This window comes from Oryza sativa, chromosome 6 (assembly GCF_034140825.1).
Source record: "Oryza sativa Japonica Group chromosome 6, ASM3414082v1".
Classification (NCBI taxonomy): domain Eukaryota; kingdom Viridiplantae; phylum Streptophyta; class Magnoliopsida; order Poales; family Poaceae; genus Oryza; species Oryza sativa.
The window spans coordinates 17,618,322-17,634,653 of NC_089040.1; the positions used below are offsets into that span (position 1 = coordinate 17,618,322).

At 37.4% G+C, this 16,332-nt stretch overlaps 1 protein-coding gene across 1 annotated transcript; it reads left to right on the forward strand.

The window, feature by feature from the left end:
- The first annotated feature begins 5,004 nt into the window (after window positions 1-5,004).
- Window positions 5,005-16,286, forward strand: LOC4341074 (myosin-11). The gene is made up of 39 exons (XM_015785491.3): window positions 5,005-5,164; window positions 5,480-5,608; window positions 5,682-5,825; window positions 5,910-6,055; window positions 6,154-6,310; window positions 6,408-6,466; window positions 6,599-6,758; window positions 6,866-7,015; window positions 7,110-7,246; window positions 7,342-7,488; window positions 7,573-7,674; window positions 7,759-7,816; window positions 7,912-8,013; window positions 8,746-8,783; window positions 8,885-9,011; window positions 9,092-9,262; window positions 9,351-9,482; window positions 9,594-9,703; window positions 9,883-9,943; window positions 10,048-10,225; window positions 10,310-10,515; window positions 10,607-10,726; window positions 10,920-11,018; window positions 11,169-11,387; window positions 11,718-11,857; window positions 12,192-12,303; window positions 12,392-12,442; window positions 12,526-12,606; window positions 12,700-12,870; window positions 12,951-13,106; window positions 13,191-13,397; window positions 13,674-13,817; window positions 14,162-14,232; window positions 14,332-14,431; window positions 14,800-14,856; window positions 15,173-15,229; window positions 15,325-15,405; window positions 15,484-15,566; window positions 15,658-16,286. The coding sequence occupies exons 1-39, from the start codon at window positions 5,162-5,164 to the stop codon at window positions 15,779-15,781; spliced, it is 4,590 nt and encodes a 1,529-aa protein (XP_015640977.1). The 5' UTR covers window positions 5,005-5,161; the 3' UTR covers window positions 15,782-16,286.
- Window positions 16,287-16,332: the final 46 nt, after the last annotated feature.

Genomic DNA, 16,332 nt, shown 5'->3' on the forward strand with positions numbered 1-16,332 from the left:
TTTTATCGACTCACTGTCGATATGGATTAGGAAGGGAAAAATCCCGCTAGTTCCCTTTTCTAACAAGAAACAAACTAAGAGAAAAAAAATCTGTTTTTGTGTGATTGGTACAAAATAAGTTCGAATTCTAATTGGAGATGAACATCTGAGCCTCACCAATGGGACTATAAAAGCAATAGGAGGAGAAGCAAAGCCGCAGAGCGGACACTCGACTTCTCTATGAAACATTCTAAACCCTAATCACCCGATTGATTAGACGCCAGAAGGGGTTTCGTGAGGTATCTCTTGAACTGGTCGGCAACGAGCGTCAAGATCGTTGTCGGGTCAATAGTCAGAGGTGTGTAAGTTCAGAAGGGGAGAAATTCAGAAATTCAGAAATATTCAGAGAAAGAAGGTTCAGAAAAGGGGGGATGCATCTTTCATTTGAGTAGTCTGAGGAGCGGACAGCTAGTATGGATTCATTTAAAACTTCCCGCTTTATCTAACAGCGTGGACTTTTACCATGTACGATTCACAGTCTAAGTTTTGTCGTCGCCTACAAGCGCGACTCCTTTACTCGATCTGCTTTTCTCTGATTGGACTATGATTCTGAACCTGTTTTGCGTGATGTGACTGGGAGTATAAAACCCAGCGTCAAGGAGAAATGAATTAAGAAAAAAAATATTACAAGTCTCTTGGAATAGCTTAGAATGCTAGTTCTTCCCAATCTTGCGGTGGCCACAGATTTGAGTGAGAGAGCGGGCGATCCATTTCAGACTCTAAATAACTTGGATCTGACATCGGTGCGCGGATTGGCCTACCTACATGAGGATTGTAAGATGGATTCAGTTGGGCTATGTCATTGTTTCGTTCTATCAGAATTCCTTATGTTAATTTGTTGTTTTTCCTGGAACTATGTCTTGTTATTCTAGGTCATCCAAGAATCATTCATAGTGATATAAAGTCATCAAACATCTTGTTTGATGAGCATTTTGGAGCTCAGTTTTTTTTCTAACTGCAACACTTTCTGAACATTTAGCTACTAATGTGGATGTGTTGTATGTTCAATTACTGATGGAGCTTGACTTCTGTGTTGATTGCTTAGGTGGCACACTTTGGGCTTGCCAAGCTGGCGAAGAACGATGTCACCAATGTCTCGACGCGTGTGATGGGTACATTTGGGTAATGCATTCCTACAGGAGTACTGCAACATTTAGTTTTGTCTGAGAATGTACAGTAATTCTACATTTCTGCTGAATATGTACACACAGGTATTTGGCTCCCAAGTACGCATGGAAGCTGGCCGAGAAATCAGACATGTTCTCTTTCGGCGTCGTTCTTATGGAGCTCATCACAGGTTGGAAGCCTGTCGACTCGTCCCGTCCTCTCGGCAATGAGAGCCTTATCGAGTGGGAAAGCTCCAACACTAGTGCCCCAAGTGACTGCAAATATCTCCTCAGAGATGCACAATTTTACCATGTGATGTTGGTGTTTGGTGATATGTTCTTCCTGACCATACTCATACTCACACTAAAGATTTATGTATTCAAACAATTTATAATACAACATATTCATTAGCACATAATTTGAACGAAAACCCCTAACATAGATAAGCTGCATTAACATTAATTCAAAATTTTATGTGCAGCTTAAAACAATAACCAAGAGAAACTTTCAACAAAAATTCGAGTTTTTTTTTTGCTCATTTTGAATATTGATAACATAATAACATACATTATTTTATTAGATTGTTTTATTATATCCTTGTCATGATTATTGTTTCCAAGGATTCAATACCCATTATTTTTCTCACCACCAATACGTCATTGTTGTTATTACTGTTTCAAAAAATCTGGTACCTATTTTCACCTTTCTTAAAGGTAAATGCAAGCAAATTTGTAATCGGGCTTGTGGCATTTATATTGCATTTGTGGAATGAAAATCCAACAAGTATAGATGTAAGCATAAGCATTCAAACTAGCACTAGTTTCAATACTGTATATTTACTTAGTTCAAGTATAAGAATTTAAGTGGTTACTCTGTCCGTCCTTTGTATTCCTCCACGTTCGGGTATGATATAAGAGTGCGTAAATGCCGTAACCACGCTGGCAAACCAATAGGGAGTGGTCTCTCGGTAGTACCTGGGTGCCTAGAACTAAATCCTATGTTGTAAGCATGTATATGTGTTAAGTGTATACTAGACATGATTAGTATAGAAGTATAGAAGTACAGTTGTATCATAATCTCTAATGTTCTTATCCACTATGCTTGCGGATTTATCTATTAACGTAAGAAATACCAACCGTCGTTTCCTCCTCTCCATCTCCTTCTCCTCTGTTGCTCTGCACGCCATCAAATTCTTGGCCGATATTGTTGGTGGCGACGAGATTCCCCTCCCCACTTTCTTCGCCGGCTCCCACGTCAATGTATGCACAGATCTAAAGCAAAAACAAAAAGAGAAGTAAATCGGACAATGATGTTGGGCGCATGGAGAAGGGTGGAGGTGTGAGCTAGTTGGCGAAGAACTACTCCTCTGCCGCCTCGCCCTCCACCACTTTGTCACCACCTCTCCCTCGACGTCGTTTGCCGCTGTGGGGGATCATTCAGCTCCTGGAGGTGGCGGAGAGGAAGACATGGCAGGCGGGTCCCACTCTTTTTTAAGCTGACTGGACCGCCACATGTGCACCATGTATGATCCAAATCCGCTTTGAGTCAAGTTAGGGGATTTATTCATCCAGGTTAGAAAGTTTGGGGTATGAAATGTTTGGTTTTGTACTTTTTTTTGGGGGTTGGGGGTAAACCGGACTGACGCAATAGTTAATGGGGGTAATTCGTGTTTTAAACTTAATTATTTAGCCGGTCGACCTATGTATATTTAAAGTAGTTTTAATCTGAATTTTAATTCTTGTGTATGCCTTATTTCCTGTTTACCGTTGCTTTATATGAAAGTGTGAGATTAGTCATTATGCTGGGAACTAGTCTAACACGAGTATGAATTTTGAGCAATAGAGATGTTGTAGAGTATTAGCAATTTGAGTTAAGTCTCCTGGGATGTGTAACACATTTGGTTGTCGCATTCGGGTGGTTTGATGGGCACATCTCAGGCTGAAGTTGACTAGCACGCTGAGTATGAACAATATCTCTGCTTATTATTCGGCATTGCAGATTTTATATTGAATAGTGTCAATTCGTACCATAGACACATTGAGATATAAGTGGCTATTTATGTGTGTATGGATTCCACTAATCCAAAATTATGTGGTGCACAAATGACACTGGACGGTATAATTTTCGAGTGCTATATAAACATCATGTGCGCAACGAATGGAATACATTATAGCTTTATGAATTTGGACAGCGGTCTGTCCAGATTCGTATTAGTAGAATATGTCTAATCCGATCATAGGTTACGATAGTTTATATCTTTTTCTTTGAAATTCCTATAGAACAGATAATTCTATAGAAAATTTCAATCAAAGTTAGTAAGAGCACTAACTTCTTGAAACTTTTCTTTCAATATATCTCTTATCCGATTCGTATGGTTTTTTTTTTCTATGGTCTAATTTCTATATTTTTTTCCTGTATGTTATAGTCTTGTGTTTTACTCAGGGAGCGATACATCCGATGCAAGACAAAAAAAAATCAGATGCTCTTCACGATGGGGTGCATGTTGCTCTGATTGTACTTTGACACTTCTTTTTTACCATGTGCATCCACCGTTGACTAAAGTAGTACTATATATTTTCTCTCTCATGCATGTATATAACAACCTTCTTGTAAAACTTTAAACCATTTTTTCTCCTAATTTATTTATCCAATCTACGATTCAATTATACCATTATATTCGTTGTAATTAAATCTCTATAATAGGATCTCACATGACTATATTTTGATAAAGAGTAATTACATTTCTAATTAAAACATTTTTTTTATCATGCATGAAACATTAAGTTGGAACAAGTGAACCATTACAAAATACTTGCTAAAACATTGTAGAACACTGTACAACAACTACAAATCAATTAGTGAGATATCAGAAAATATTTATTAAAACACCATGTATAACTAAAAAAATCCAAAATCTTAAAAATGTACAATATAGTTAGTAGAATTCCAACTGAAACATTCGCTTCTTCCATGTGAAACATTTTATTTATTATTATACATGAAACATCAGTCATTAACTACCGAAACATGAAAAGAGAAAGATTGAAAATGTACAACATAGTAGAATTCCAATTGAAACATTCGCTTCTTGCATGTGAAACATTTTATTTGTTATACATGAAACATCAAGTCATTAACTACTTAAACATAAAAAGAAAAAAGAAAAAAAAAGAAAAGACTGTGTGCAATATTTGAAAATGAACTTCTAAAACATCAGATAAACTTATTGAAACATCTAAACTACACAACCGCGACATTAGAACGGATCCATTGAAAAAAACTTAGTATGTGCAATATAGTCGAATATTAGTTGAAACATTTGCTTCTCACTCGTGAAACATGGAATCTTATGTTTCAGTCATTAAAACATAGCCACATAAGATCTCGTTGTAAAGATTTAATCATAACGAATATAAAGATATAACTAGATCTTAAATTGGATAGATAGTTTTGAAGGAAAAATATTTTAAAGATCATATCCAGTTTTGTATATCCTTGCATATAAGTGCATGCATATATGTATTGAGCTGAAACTAATTATGAAGTAAATTGGCGTCCGATATTTCGGCTGTGCTCGGATGGTCGATACCCAGCATTTCCGGTTTTACTCTTATATGTCTATCGAAATATTTCATATTGTCTGTTTTTTAAATCCCAACATGCTAATCGTTCAATTAAAATAATCGATTATACCCTAATTTTGGCTATTAACAGGAGCTAGCGAGAGAGACGGGGGCGGATTCCATGGCGCCCCGCAGAGATCGAAGGGAGGGCCTGCCATGGCCGCTCCACGTACTCCCGCCCCCTCTCCGCCCTCCACTGCCTTCTACACATCCGCTCCTCCCTCTCCACTCCCCCGCTTTTGCACCCACCACCGCATCCCCCGCCCGGAGACCGGCGACGACGGACGGAGGGGTTAGCTCCGACGAGCGACCGACCACGAGTTATGATATGAGCTCATCTGCGCCTTCCCTCACAGCGTCCACCTACTGATCATCCTCCAAAATCCGGTGAAATGGTAATCCCTCTTGCGTCCGCCTGGGGGATGCAGTCGCTGAAGATGTTTGATCCTTGGCATGCTTTCCGTGAAGCTTCCTGATTGTAGCAATTCGTTTAATGCGGTTTCAAATCGAAGCAATTTGATTTTTCCCCATGTTAATCCGTTTTAGAGTTCAAACCGAATCACCATTTTAGAGAGGTTTTTTTTTGAAGTTCATAGAGGATTACAATGTTTCTGCATATAGGTGAAACATGAATGCATTGAACACTATTGTAAATTTCCCAATGACGAATGGAATCATGAGAAGATGTCCAATTTTTTCTTCTATTGCAGGGGACGAAAGTTAATATTATAGTAGGTTCTCATGTTTGGGCTGAAGACCCTGAAATTGCCTGGGTCGATGGAGAAGTTGTTAAGATCAAAGGTGAAGAGGCCGAGATCCAAGCAACCAATGGAAAGACGGTAAGCCGCTAATTCGTTTTCGGCCTTCAGTTTGATGTACTGCTACTTATGTTTGTGCTGTCAATTCTTTTAGATCACCGCAAATTTGTCGAAACTGTATCCTAAAGATATGGAAGCAGCTGCTGGTGGAGTTGATGATATGACAAAGCTATCCTACCTCCATGAGCCAGGAGTTCTGCAGAATTTGGCAACCAGATATGAACTTAATGAAATATATGTATGTTATTCTGCATGGCCATTTACTATAAATATGCCATTGTTTCAGTCGTACTGTATGACCTATAGCTTAACATTTTGACAGACATATACGGGAAACATTCTCATCGCCGTCAATCCTTTCCAAAGATTGCCACATTTGTATGATCCACATATGATGCAACAGTACAAGGGAGCACCATTTGGAGAGTTAAGTCCACATGTTTTCGCTGTGGCAGATGTTGCATACAGGTAAAGTAAATATGATAGGTGGTATTTGAGTCATCAGTGTTTCTAACTTTCTACTCCTATAAATCATGGACCATCCTGCTGTCTTTTACATGAAACAGAGCAATGATTCATGAAGGGAAAAGCAACTCTATTCTTGTGAGTGGTGAGAGCGGTGCAGGTAAAACAGAAACAACAAAAATGCTTATGAGATATCTTGCCTATTTGGGTGGCCGAGCTGCTACCGAGGGAAGAACAGTAGAGCAACAAGTTCTCGAAGTAAGGAATTGAGTTCTTACCTTTGGAAGGCCATTGTATTATTAAGTTAGTTATATTCCAATTGAACTTTTGCTGCATATTCTTTTTATGTCTGCAGTCAAATCCAGTCCTTGAAGCTTTTGGCAATGCTAAAACTGTCAGAAACAACAATTCTAGGTACGTAAGGGAGATTTAACACAATTGTCTCAATCATAAGACTACTTGTATTTCTTCAAATTATAGCTAGAGGTACATATATATATATATATAAATGTTGCAGTATCATTTCCTCCGTAATTCTTTCTGCAGTCGGTTTGGTAAGTTTGTTGAGATTCAGTTTGATAAGCAAGGGAGGATCTCAGGTGCTGCTGTGAGAACTTACTTGCTAGAAAGGTCACGGGTGTGCCAAATTTCTGATCCTGAACGCAACTACCACTGCTTCTATCTCCTTTGTGCCGCACCACAGGAGGTAAATGATATCTATTCTCTTTGAACACTTCTCATCCTCATATCTCTGGTGTTATTGCACTAATAACTAATACAGACAATTAATATCCTGTGACGTTGAACTTTCAGGAGGTTGAGAAGTACAAATTAGGAAATCCTAAGACTTTTCATTATCTTAATCAATCAAATTGCTACGAGTTGGTTGGGGTTAGTGATGCTCATGAATACTTGGCTACCAGAAGAGCAATGGATATTGTTGGCATCAGTACTCAGGAACAGGTAGCTCAATTATCTCCATATGCTCTTTCATCTGATCAATGGCTAGTTGAGCTGAACCTTTTTCTCACTTCTCTGCAATTTAATTTGTTTTCAGGATGCTATTTTCAGGGTTGTTGCAGCTATCCTTCATATCGGTAACATTGAGTTTGCCAAGGGCAAAGAAGTCGATTCCTCAGTTTTGAAAGATGACAAATCTAAGTTCCACCTTGACACAACTGCTGAGCTTCTTATGTAACGACTGCATTTGGTTCTGTTCTATATTTATCTGTTGATATTACTTATGTATAACATGTTCCATCAATTGTTGAACTGTATTGCATGTGCAGGTGTGATTCTGGAGCCTTGGGAGATGCTCTTTGCAAGCGTGTCATGGTAACACCAGAGGAGGTTATAAAAAGGAGCCTTGATCCTTACAATGCAACTGTCAGCAGGGACGGTCTAGCTAAGACAATATATTCCCGCTTGTTTGACTGGTAATATAACTATGTTCCCAGGAGTAATGCAATACGGAAAAAGAACCTTGCAGTCATCTTTCTGACTCACCATTATTTGTTCAGGCTTGTTGATAAAATAAACAGCTCAATTGGACAAGATCCTAACTCTAAATCTCTTATTGGTGTCTTGGATATCTATGGTTTTGAGAGCTTCAAGTTGAACAGGTTACCTTTACTGTAGTTTATTCTTGTATGAAAGTTTACTGAGTATTTTTTTACAAACTAATGAATTATACTTTGCTTTTGCAGTTTTGAACAATTCTGTATTAATTATACAAATGAAAAATTGCAACAACATTTCAATCAGGTACACTTGTTCACATGGCATGGTTCGTGTACACCAAACTCTCTTTCCCGAAGAACATATATTTATATGGAAGATGCCTATGTCTTCTTTTTCAGCACGTTTTCAAGATGGAACAGGAAGAGTATACCAAAGAACAAATTGATTGGAGCTATATTGAGTTTGTTGATAATCAGGATGTTCTTGACCTTATTGAGAAGGTATGCATAAGTAGCCAGAATATAGAGTTCCTTAACATCCCAGTTTCTCGAAAAGTTCTTGGTTAAAATAATTCAGGAAAATTGAAATTTGCCACGTGTTTGCATTAAATATGTCAAAATTCTTGTTTTCCCCTAATTAACTTCATGATATGTATGAAGTCAACAACTCCGCATAAAAGGATCTCTAGATTTGATTTCTCTAATTCCATCTAAGGTGCATCAACATTGGACATCTCAAAATGCTGTAGTGTATAAGTTGAATACATGGTCAAACACATTCAGTAGCACCTATTCTTATTTGAGAAGATTGGAATAGCCAAATAGGTCTATGATTTAGGCAGGACTCCCTCCATATTTAAATATATGGCATCATTGAATTTATTCGGTCCAACTTTTAAAATCAGTAGGTCTCCAAATATTTAGTTTGCAAACATCAAAATCATATGGGCAGATTTTTCTTTATAAGACGTTTACAATATTATAGTTTTGTTAGATATTATCATTATATTCTAATAGAAAAATACTGGTTAATATTGCACACAAAAGATTGATTAATATCAACATTGTCACATATTTAAATAGGGAGGTTCATTCTTTTTCTTCTACTTGTTTTTGACTAAGTAATATATCCAATAATTTTGTGATGTATTTTCACTTGCTTATTTTCCATGTGTTTACTGAATTTGTCAATAAACGACATTTAATTAGTTTGTTTAAATTGTCCCTTTACAGAAACCTGGTGGTGTTATTGCACTTCTAGATGAGGCATGGTAAGCTTGCCATTTATCTTCTGTTTGTTCTTGCTGTCTAATCAATTTAATTTCCCTATGTTTAGTTAATCACTATGATTTCTGTTATTGTTTTTGCACAGTATGTTTCCTAAGTCAACACATGAGACTTTTTCCCAGAAGCTGTACCAGACATTTCAAAAGCACAAACGGTTTGTCAAACCAAAGCTATCTCGCACAGATTTTACAATCTGTCACTACGCTGGAGAGGTTAGATTTTCTCATCGAATTCAATTCTCATGATCGTATCAGTTCTTGTTTTAACTGGTAGCTATGCTTCCGTTATCCAGGTGTTGTATCAATCTGACCAATTCCTTGATAAAAACAAAGACTATGTTGTGGCCGAGCACCAGGAGTTACTAAGCGCTTCCAAATGCTCGTTTATCTCTGGACTTTTTCCTCCTCTGCCAGAGGAAACATCCAAATCCTCCAAGTTCTCTTCGATTGGAGCACGCTTCAAGGTTTTTTTTTTGCCTATCTTTTTCCCAGTTTTTAGCCAGTTTGCTATCATGTATAACTAACTGCTAACCTGTGGTTTTCATATTGCAGCAACAACTTCAAGCTCTTATGGAAACACTAAACTCTACAGAACCTCATTATATCAGATGTGTCAAGCCAAACAATGTGCTAAAACCGGCGATTTTTGAGAATGTCAATGTCATGCAACAGTTGCGTTGTGGTGTAAGTGCTTCTAAACTATGATTGTATTGTGCAAACAATCCAACATGTACTACAATCATATAGTGGCTATGTTAGAGTGCATCTAACTTGCATGCCATGTATATGCATTAGGGTGTACTTGAGGCAATCAGGATCAGCTGTGCAGGTTATCCTACACGTCGCACATTTTATGAGTTTTTGCATCGCTTTGGAATACTTGCTCAAGAGGCCCTTGAAGGAAAGTAAGTTCTTCCTTGAAGCTCTCCATACTCCAGCTTTATAATGTATTGTATAATCTGAGACTGAACTGAGTTCGTTGATGCTTTTTAAAAGTGATATGACACTAACTTCTGAACTGAGTTCGTTGATGCTTTTTAAAAGTGATATGACACTAACTTTCTCTTTTATCATATTTCACTAGTTGCGACGAAAAGGTTGCATGCAAGAGGATTCTTGAAAAGAAGGGTCTTGTGGGATTTCAGGTAATCAACATGAAACTCTGCTCCATCTAAGTCAACATTAAACTGTGCCGCGTTAGGTCTTTTGAGCCGTTTTAGATCGACTAAGTCTGGTTCATATGTCTCAGATAGGCAAAACAAAAGTTTTTCTGAGAGCTGGCCAGATGGCCGAATTAGACGCTAGGAGAACTGAAGTGCTCGGTGCTGCGGCAAAAACGATTCAAGGGAAAATACGGACACATATCATGCGGAAGAAGTTCGTTAATTGGAGGAAGGCATCTATATCTGTTCAGGCAATATGGAGAGGTCTGTTTTGGTTCTGCTTTTACTGTACAACTGTTCTGTTTTATTTTACTAAAATTGCCTTGTATCATATGCTTTGTGTTTCAGGAAGATTGGCTTGTAAACTGTTTGATCAAATGCGAAGGGTAGCAGCTGCCATCAAAGTTCAGAAAAACCAACGTATGCATCAGGCTAGGAGGTCCTATAAACACCTAAATGCTTCGGTTCTTGTAGTGCAAACGGCATTGCGAGCGATGGCAGCAAGAAATACGTTCAGATACAAGAAGCAGTCTAAGGCAGCAGTTAAAATTCAGGTAGTTTTCAATTTCTAGTAAATACTAATAAAGCAATTAAACAATGTATGTATCTTAACAAGCCATATATGTTTTTCACTCTCTGTTACAGGCCCGTTATAGGTGCCATACAGCTCATGTGTACCATAAGAAGTTGAAACGCGCAGCCATTGTTGCGCAATGTAGATGGAGAGGAAAGATTGCAAGGAAGGAACTCAGAAAACTTAAAATGGTATATACTCGCATTATCCCAGCCAATGCACTACTGCTACTACATATTATATATGCTTGTTCTGAATAGAGGATGCAATATGAAAATGCTCTAGTCATTGACATTTTTTCCTATGATGGATTTGGATCATGTATCATTCTTGTATAATATTTTTCTTCTCACCAAATGCACTACAACTTATCTTTCTCTGCAGGAAGCTAGAGAAACAGGTGCTCTCAAGGAAGCAAAGGATAAACTCGAAAAGAAAGTGGAAGAACTTACATGGCGTGTGCAGTTAGAGAAGAGAATGAGGGTACGGTGTGCAACTTCTTCTGTTATGTACTCCTGCATATTTTCCATTCCATAAACACTTCTAAAAGAATAAAATGCATTAAATCATGGTTTCATCTTCTACCACATATTATTTGAATAGTTTCACACAAATCATTTCACATGCATACAGACAGACTTGGAAGAAGCGAAAGCACAGGAGTTGTCAAAACTGCAGAGCTCTATGGAAGCTCTGCAGGCTAAATTGGACGAGACAAGTGCAAAGCTTGTTAAGGAAAGAGAAGTTGCTAGGGCTATTGAGGAGGCACCTCCTGTAGTGCAACAAACTGAGGTTCTAGTCCAGGACACTGAAAAGGTTGATTCCTTGACAGCAGAGGTGGAAGAACTCAAGGTACGTATGATATTAGGATAATTTACCATCCTTGATAACATACCGAGTGGTACCATATTTTCTAGTTTAAAATTTGGTACTTCCAGATACTAAGTACCTTGAGGTGCTAAATTTTTTAGTGTAAAATTTTGGTGCCTACGTGTACTTTCTCAATAACTGTAATTTTTCTCATGATATTATTGTTCTTACGTACTGACCCGGATTTCTTAATGCTTTGCTCACCTGATGATTTTATATTACAAGATATCAACACATGAACTTGGTATTTTTATACCTAGATGATTAAATACTTCCACTCCCCTTGTGACATACAACCCTATTTGTCTGTAGACCTCACTACAATCAGAAAAACAAAGAGCGGATGATTTGGAAAAAAAACGCTCTGAAGAACAACAAGCAAATGAAGAAAAACAAAAGAAAATGGAAGAGACTGATGTAAAAATGCGTCAATTCCAGGAATATCTTAGAAGGTGAAGCTTTTCGCTGTTAATTATTCTATTTTCCTATTTTTATAGGGTTTGTGTCCTTGTGCAGTTGTGCCCCTTTGTACTACATATATTATCCTTTAGGCCCAACTCAATACATTCATATGTTGCATTTTTCATCCTTTTGTGCATGAAACGTGTCCATATTTCCCTACTACAGTTTTTGGACTGCGTATGTAAAAGAAACCATTCTAACTTATTTAAAGCCTTTTGGGTGTTTCAAAAAAGTCTAACCTATACCTAGCTCTTAGCAGACTTTGGGGCAGTATAGTAGTATTTCATATGGAATGTACTGTTGAATTAACCTGTTCTCATGCAGGTTAGAGGAGAAGCTCGCTAATGTAGAATCTGAGAATAAAGTCCTTCGTCAGCAAGCTGTCTCAATGGCTCCAAGTAAAATTTTGTCAGGCCGTTCCAAGTCCATTTTACAGGTGAGAAAAATCAGCGTAAATGTTTTTATCTTTGGTTAATTCCCTCTTATGATACTTCGACAGTTTATACTGCTTCTTTATTTTCCAGAGGAATGCAGAAAGTGTTCATGTATCAAGCGGCGATTCGAAAGCAGCCCCAGTGAGTAGACGCAATATATATTTGTTCAGCGGTTATATAATTTGTAAAAGTAACATGTTTTTTTTAATTTGTTATTGTTTAAGGAGTCCAATAACATATCCTCTCCTAAAAAGGAATTTGACTTCGATGATAAGCCACAGAAGTCACTTAATGAAAAGCAGCAGGTGTGTCCGCTGTTTTGGTGTTTATTCTTAGATTACTTTGTAGATCCTTCATATTCATGTTACTCTCTGCAATTAACATTTTGATCTTTGCAGGAAAATCAAGATCTATTAATTAGGTGCATTGCTCAGCATTTGGGCTTTGCTGGAAATCGGCCAGTCGCTGCTTGCATCATATACAAGTGCCTTCTTCACTGGAGATCATTTGAAGTAGAGAGGACAAGTGTTTTTGACCGCATTATTCAGACCATTGGTCATGCTATTGAGGTTATAACCATACCCTACAACTCTGTTATCATTATCCAGAATTAATGATACTGACTTATCATTTTATCTGTTTTACATAGACACAGGACAACAACGAAGTCTTAGCATATTGGCTCTCAAATGCTTCAACACTTCTGCTGTTGCTTCAAAGGACACTGAAGGCAAGTGGATCAACAGGGATGGCTCCGCAGCGACGGAGATCGTCATCCGCCACTCTTTTTGGAAGGATGACCCAGGTACTCACCGCATTTAAATCATCATTAGAAGAAGCTTTATAATAGTTACTGAATGACTGCAATTAATACATATTCTATTTCCAGAGCTTCAGAGGAACTCCCCAAGGTGTGAATCTTTCTCTGATAAATGGGAGCATGGTTAGTGGAGTAGAGACTCTACGACAAGTCGAAGCAAAGTATCCGGCGTTGTTGTTTAAGCAGCAACTTACGGCGTATGTGGAAAAGATATATGGAATGATCCGGGACAATTTGAAGAAAGAGATCTCTCCTTTGCTTGGTTTGTGCATTCAGGTACCTGTGGTTTCTTAGTCTAGAGAATGAGAAATTTTACGGTAACTATATGTACTAAAATTTTACATTAAACTTTTTTTTTTTTACCTTGAGGTACTATGTACTTGTAGGTATCAAATTTTACACTAGAAAATGTGTTACCTTTCAGTAAAATTACCACTATAGAATGGTACCTACTAATTTAGTGGATTTACTTCTATTTGTCGAGTAGCAAATACATTATATTCTCTAACTGATATCTATTTGCAATACTCCCCACTGATACAAATACTACAGGCACCAAGAACATCAAGAGCAAGCTTGATGAAAGGATCTTCACGTTCAAACACAAATACGGCTGCACAACAAGCTTTGATTGCTCACTGGCAAGGGATTGTAAAGAGCCTTGGAAATTTCTTGAACATGCTGAAATTGAACAATGTTAGTAAAACGTTAATTGTTGAAACATAGTTTTGTTTTTTTACATCATTGCAATAAATTCTTGGGGCATTTGCAAATTTGCCACTGGTTTTTATAATATTGCAAGATGCCACTCGAATGATAGTTCTAGTGGTATTTTTCAATTTTCTAGTGACAGTCTTGCAATAACGATTCAAAGTAGTGGTAAATTCTTAATTGCCCCTAAATTCTTTGAGTGGTTGCGCAAACACCAGACATATGAATATGCATGCTTAAAACTATATATCAGCCAGCACTTGTGATCAGGCCGAATGTGATTAAAACCATATATCAACACATCCTGTTCATGTGTGCCATTGCTGCAGGTTCCTCCATTTTTGGTACGAAAGGTATTCACTCAGATATTCTCATTCATCAACGTACAGCTTTTTAACAGGTAAATTTTATTTACAATACAAGATATTGATCCTGGGCTCCTGGCCTGTGAAACACTAGAAATGCATGACCAAGCTCCATTTGATTGCCATATCTGCAGTCTGCTGTTGAGAAGGGAGTGCTGTTCGTTCAGCAATGGTGAGTATGTAAAAGCGGGATTAGCTGAACTCGAGCATTGGTGCTATCGAGCTACCGATGAGGTAAAAAGAATTTCATTCATCAAGTGTTGAAGCAAATAATTCTTCAAAGGACTAATGTCCTCTCTAATACACCTCTGTGAAATGGCAGTAAATCTTTAGAAGTACCCTGTTTTTCTTGGAATATTTTAAGTAGCATCCAAAACTGGTGTTGGGCTCTTGGATCACAATCTGTTCTTGTTCATATGGCTGTGGTTATATCCAGACTTTTACAGTGATCTATAAAAGGAAGTAAAGATTGTTTGTGTTTGCGCTGTTTTTTACTCTGAGCATGTTCTAATATGTACATGTTTTTAGTTGAAACACATTAACTTCATGCATGGTTGTGAGCATTAATATTGATTTCTCATCTAGTGGTTTCCTATTTGCAGTATGCAGGTTCAGCCTGGGACGAACTTAAACATATTAGACAAGCTATTGGTTTCCTGGTAACTATTTTCTCTATTTGCTCCTAAAACATGTATTGCATATATGATCTTTTTCTCCTTAGACCGATATTGAGGTCATTGTTGCTAAACTATGTGTTATGATCAAATACAAGACTATTGATAAAATGGTTTTCAAACATCCTATCTTTGTCCTTTATAAATTAGGATTTTGAATTTGAGGATATACAGTTACATATTTAACATTTGGGATATGAGAACTTATATAAAGAAGTATAGTATAGATATAAAGTAGATTGCAGTATTGGACATTGCCAAATCAATTGTACTGGTCTCTCACATCTATCATTTATGTCAGGTGATTCATCAAAAGCCAAAGAAAACGTTGGATGAAATAAGTCATGACCTTTGTCCAGTAAGTGAGATATAACCAAGCGATTCATTTATCCCTTCATTTGGAAAGTTGGATGTCCATGGAATTAATTCACAACCCTATATCTTTCTGCTCAGGTACTTAGTATACAACAGTTATACAGGATCAGTACTATGTACTGGGATGATAAGTATGGAACACACAGCGTGTCCCCAGAGGTAAGCTTTAAACGACATCGCATAATTACATTTGATTCCACCTGTTAAGATGTGACAACATATGGTTTATCATGTTAGGTTATATCAAACATGAGAGTATTAATGACTGAAGACTCTAACAATCCTGTGAGCAATTCATTTCTTCTGGATGACGACTCGAGGTTATTTATGCTTCCATCAATTGCTCATATTATGCTAACTATTCCCCAAAAAAAAAGGTATATTGTACTTACTCATTTGAACATAATGCAGTATACCTTTCTCCGTCGATGATATATCCAAATCGATGGAGCAGATTGACATTTCTGACATTGAACCACCTCCGCTCATTCGAGAGAACTCAGGCTTTGTATTTCTGTTGCCGCCCCCTGAATAAATAGATGGCATAAACAATGCAAGACTTGGTTATGAAAAGCATTGCCTCAGCCAGATAATTGGACAGCTTATGCAAAGTGAGGTGTTACGAGTTACTATTGCCCAATTAGCGAGATACGGAGATTCCTCGTTTGCAATATTACTGATACAGGTCGATGTAAGCAAATGCGGCAAAATATGAAACCTGGCATGCCTAGACCCAGCTTCTATGCCTTGGGTTTTTTTATCCCCTCCTATATTTTTATTTATTCTTTAAAGTCCAGAATGGTTAGACATTAGTTCATATCAAACTAGTTTAGAAAATTTTAGCAGAATCAGCGAAGATTCATTTGTTTCTAGGTTATTGACTTAGTTCTAGAGCCTTTTTGAGGTTTGCAAGAGATGTGCAAATTGCAAATAGGATTTTTTTTTCTTTTCCTCTTCCAGTCATTGGGTTACCTACGTTGTACTGATCGTGTGTATAACAGAATACTATATTGAACTGCAGTTGATGATTCTTTGCTGTATATTGAGCTCATTCTTATTTGCCATGTTTTTTCAATTGACAATTTG

What these genes read in the sequence shown, in the direction of transcription:
- LOC4341074 (XM_015785491.3), top strand. An exon ending in ACAACTGCTGAGCTTCTTAT is followed by an intron (nt 7,247 to 7,341) that starts GTAACGACTGCA and finishes TTGCATGTGCAG; the next exon opens with GTGTGATTCTGGAGCCTTGG. An exon ending in CACACAGCGTGTCCCCAGAG is followed by an intron (nt 15,406 to 15,483) that starts GTAAGCTTTAAA and finishes TTATCATGTTAG; the next exon opens with GTTATATCAAACATGAGAGT.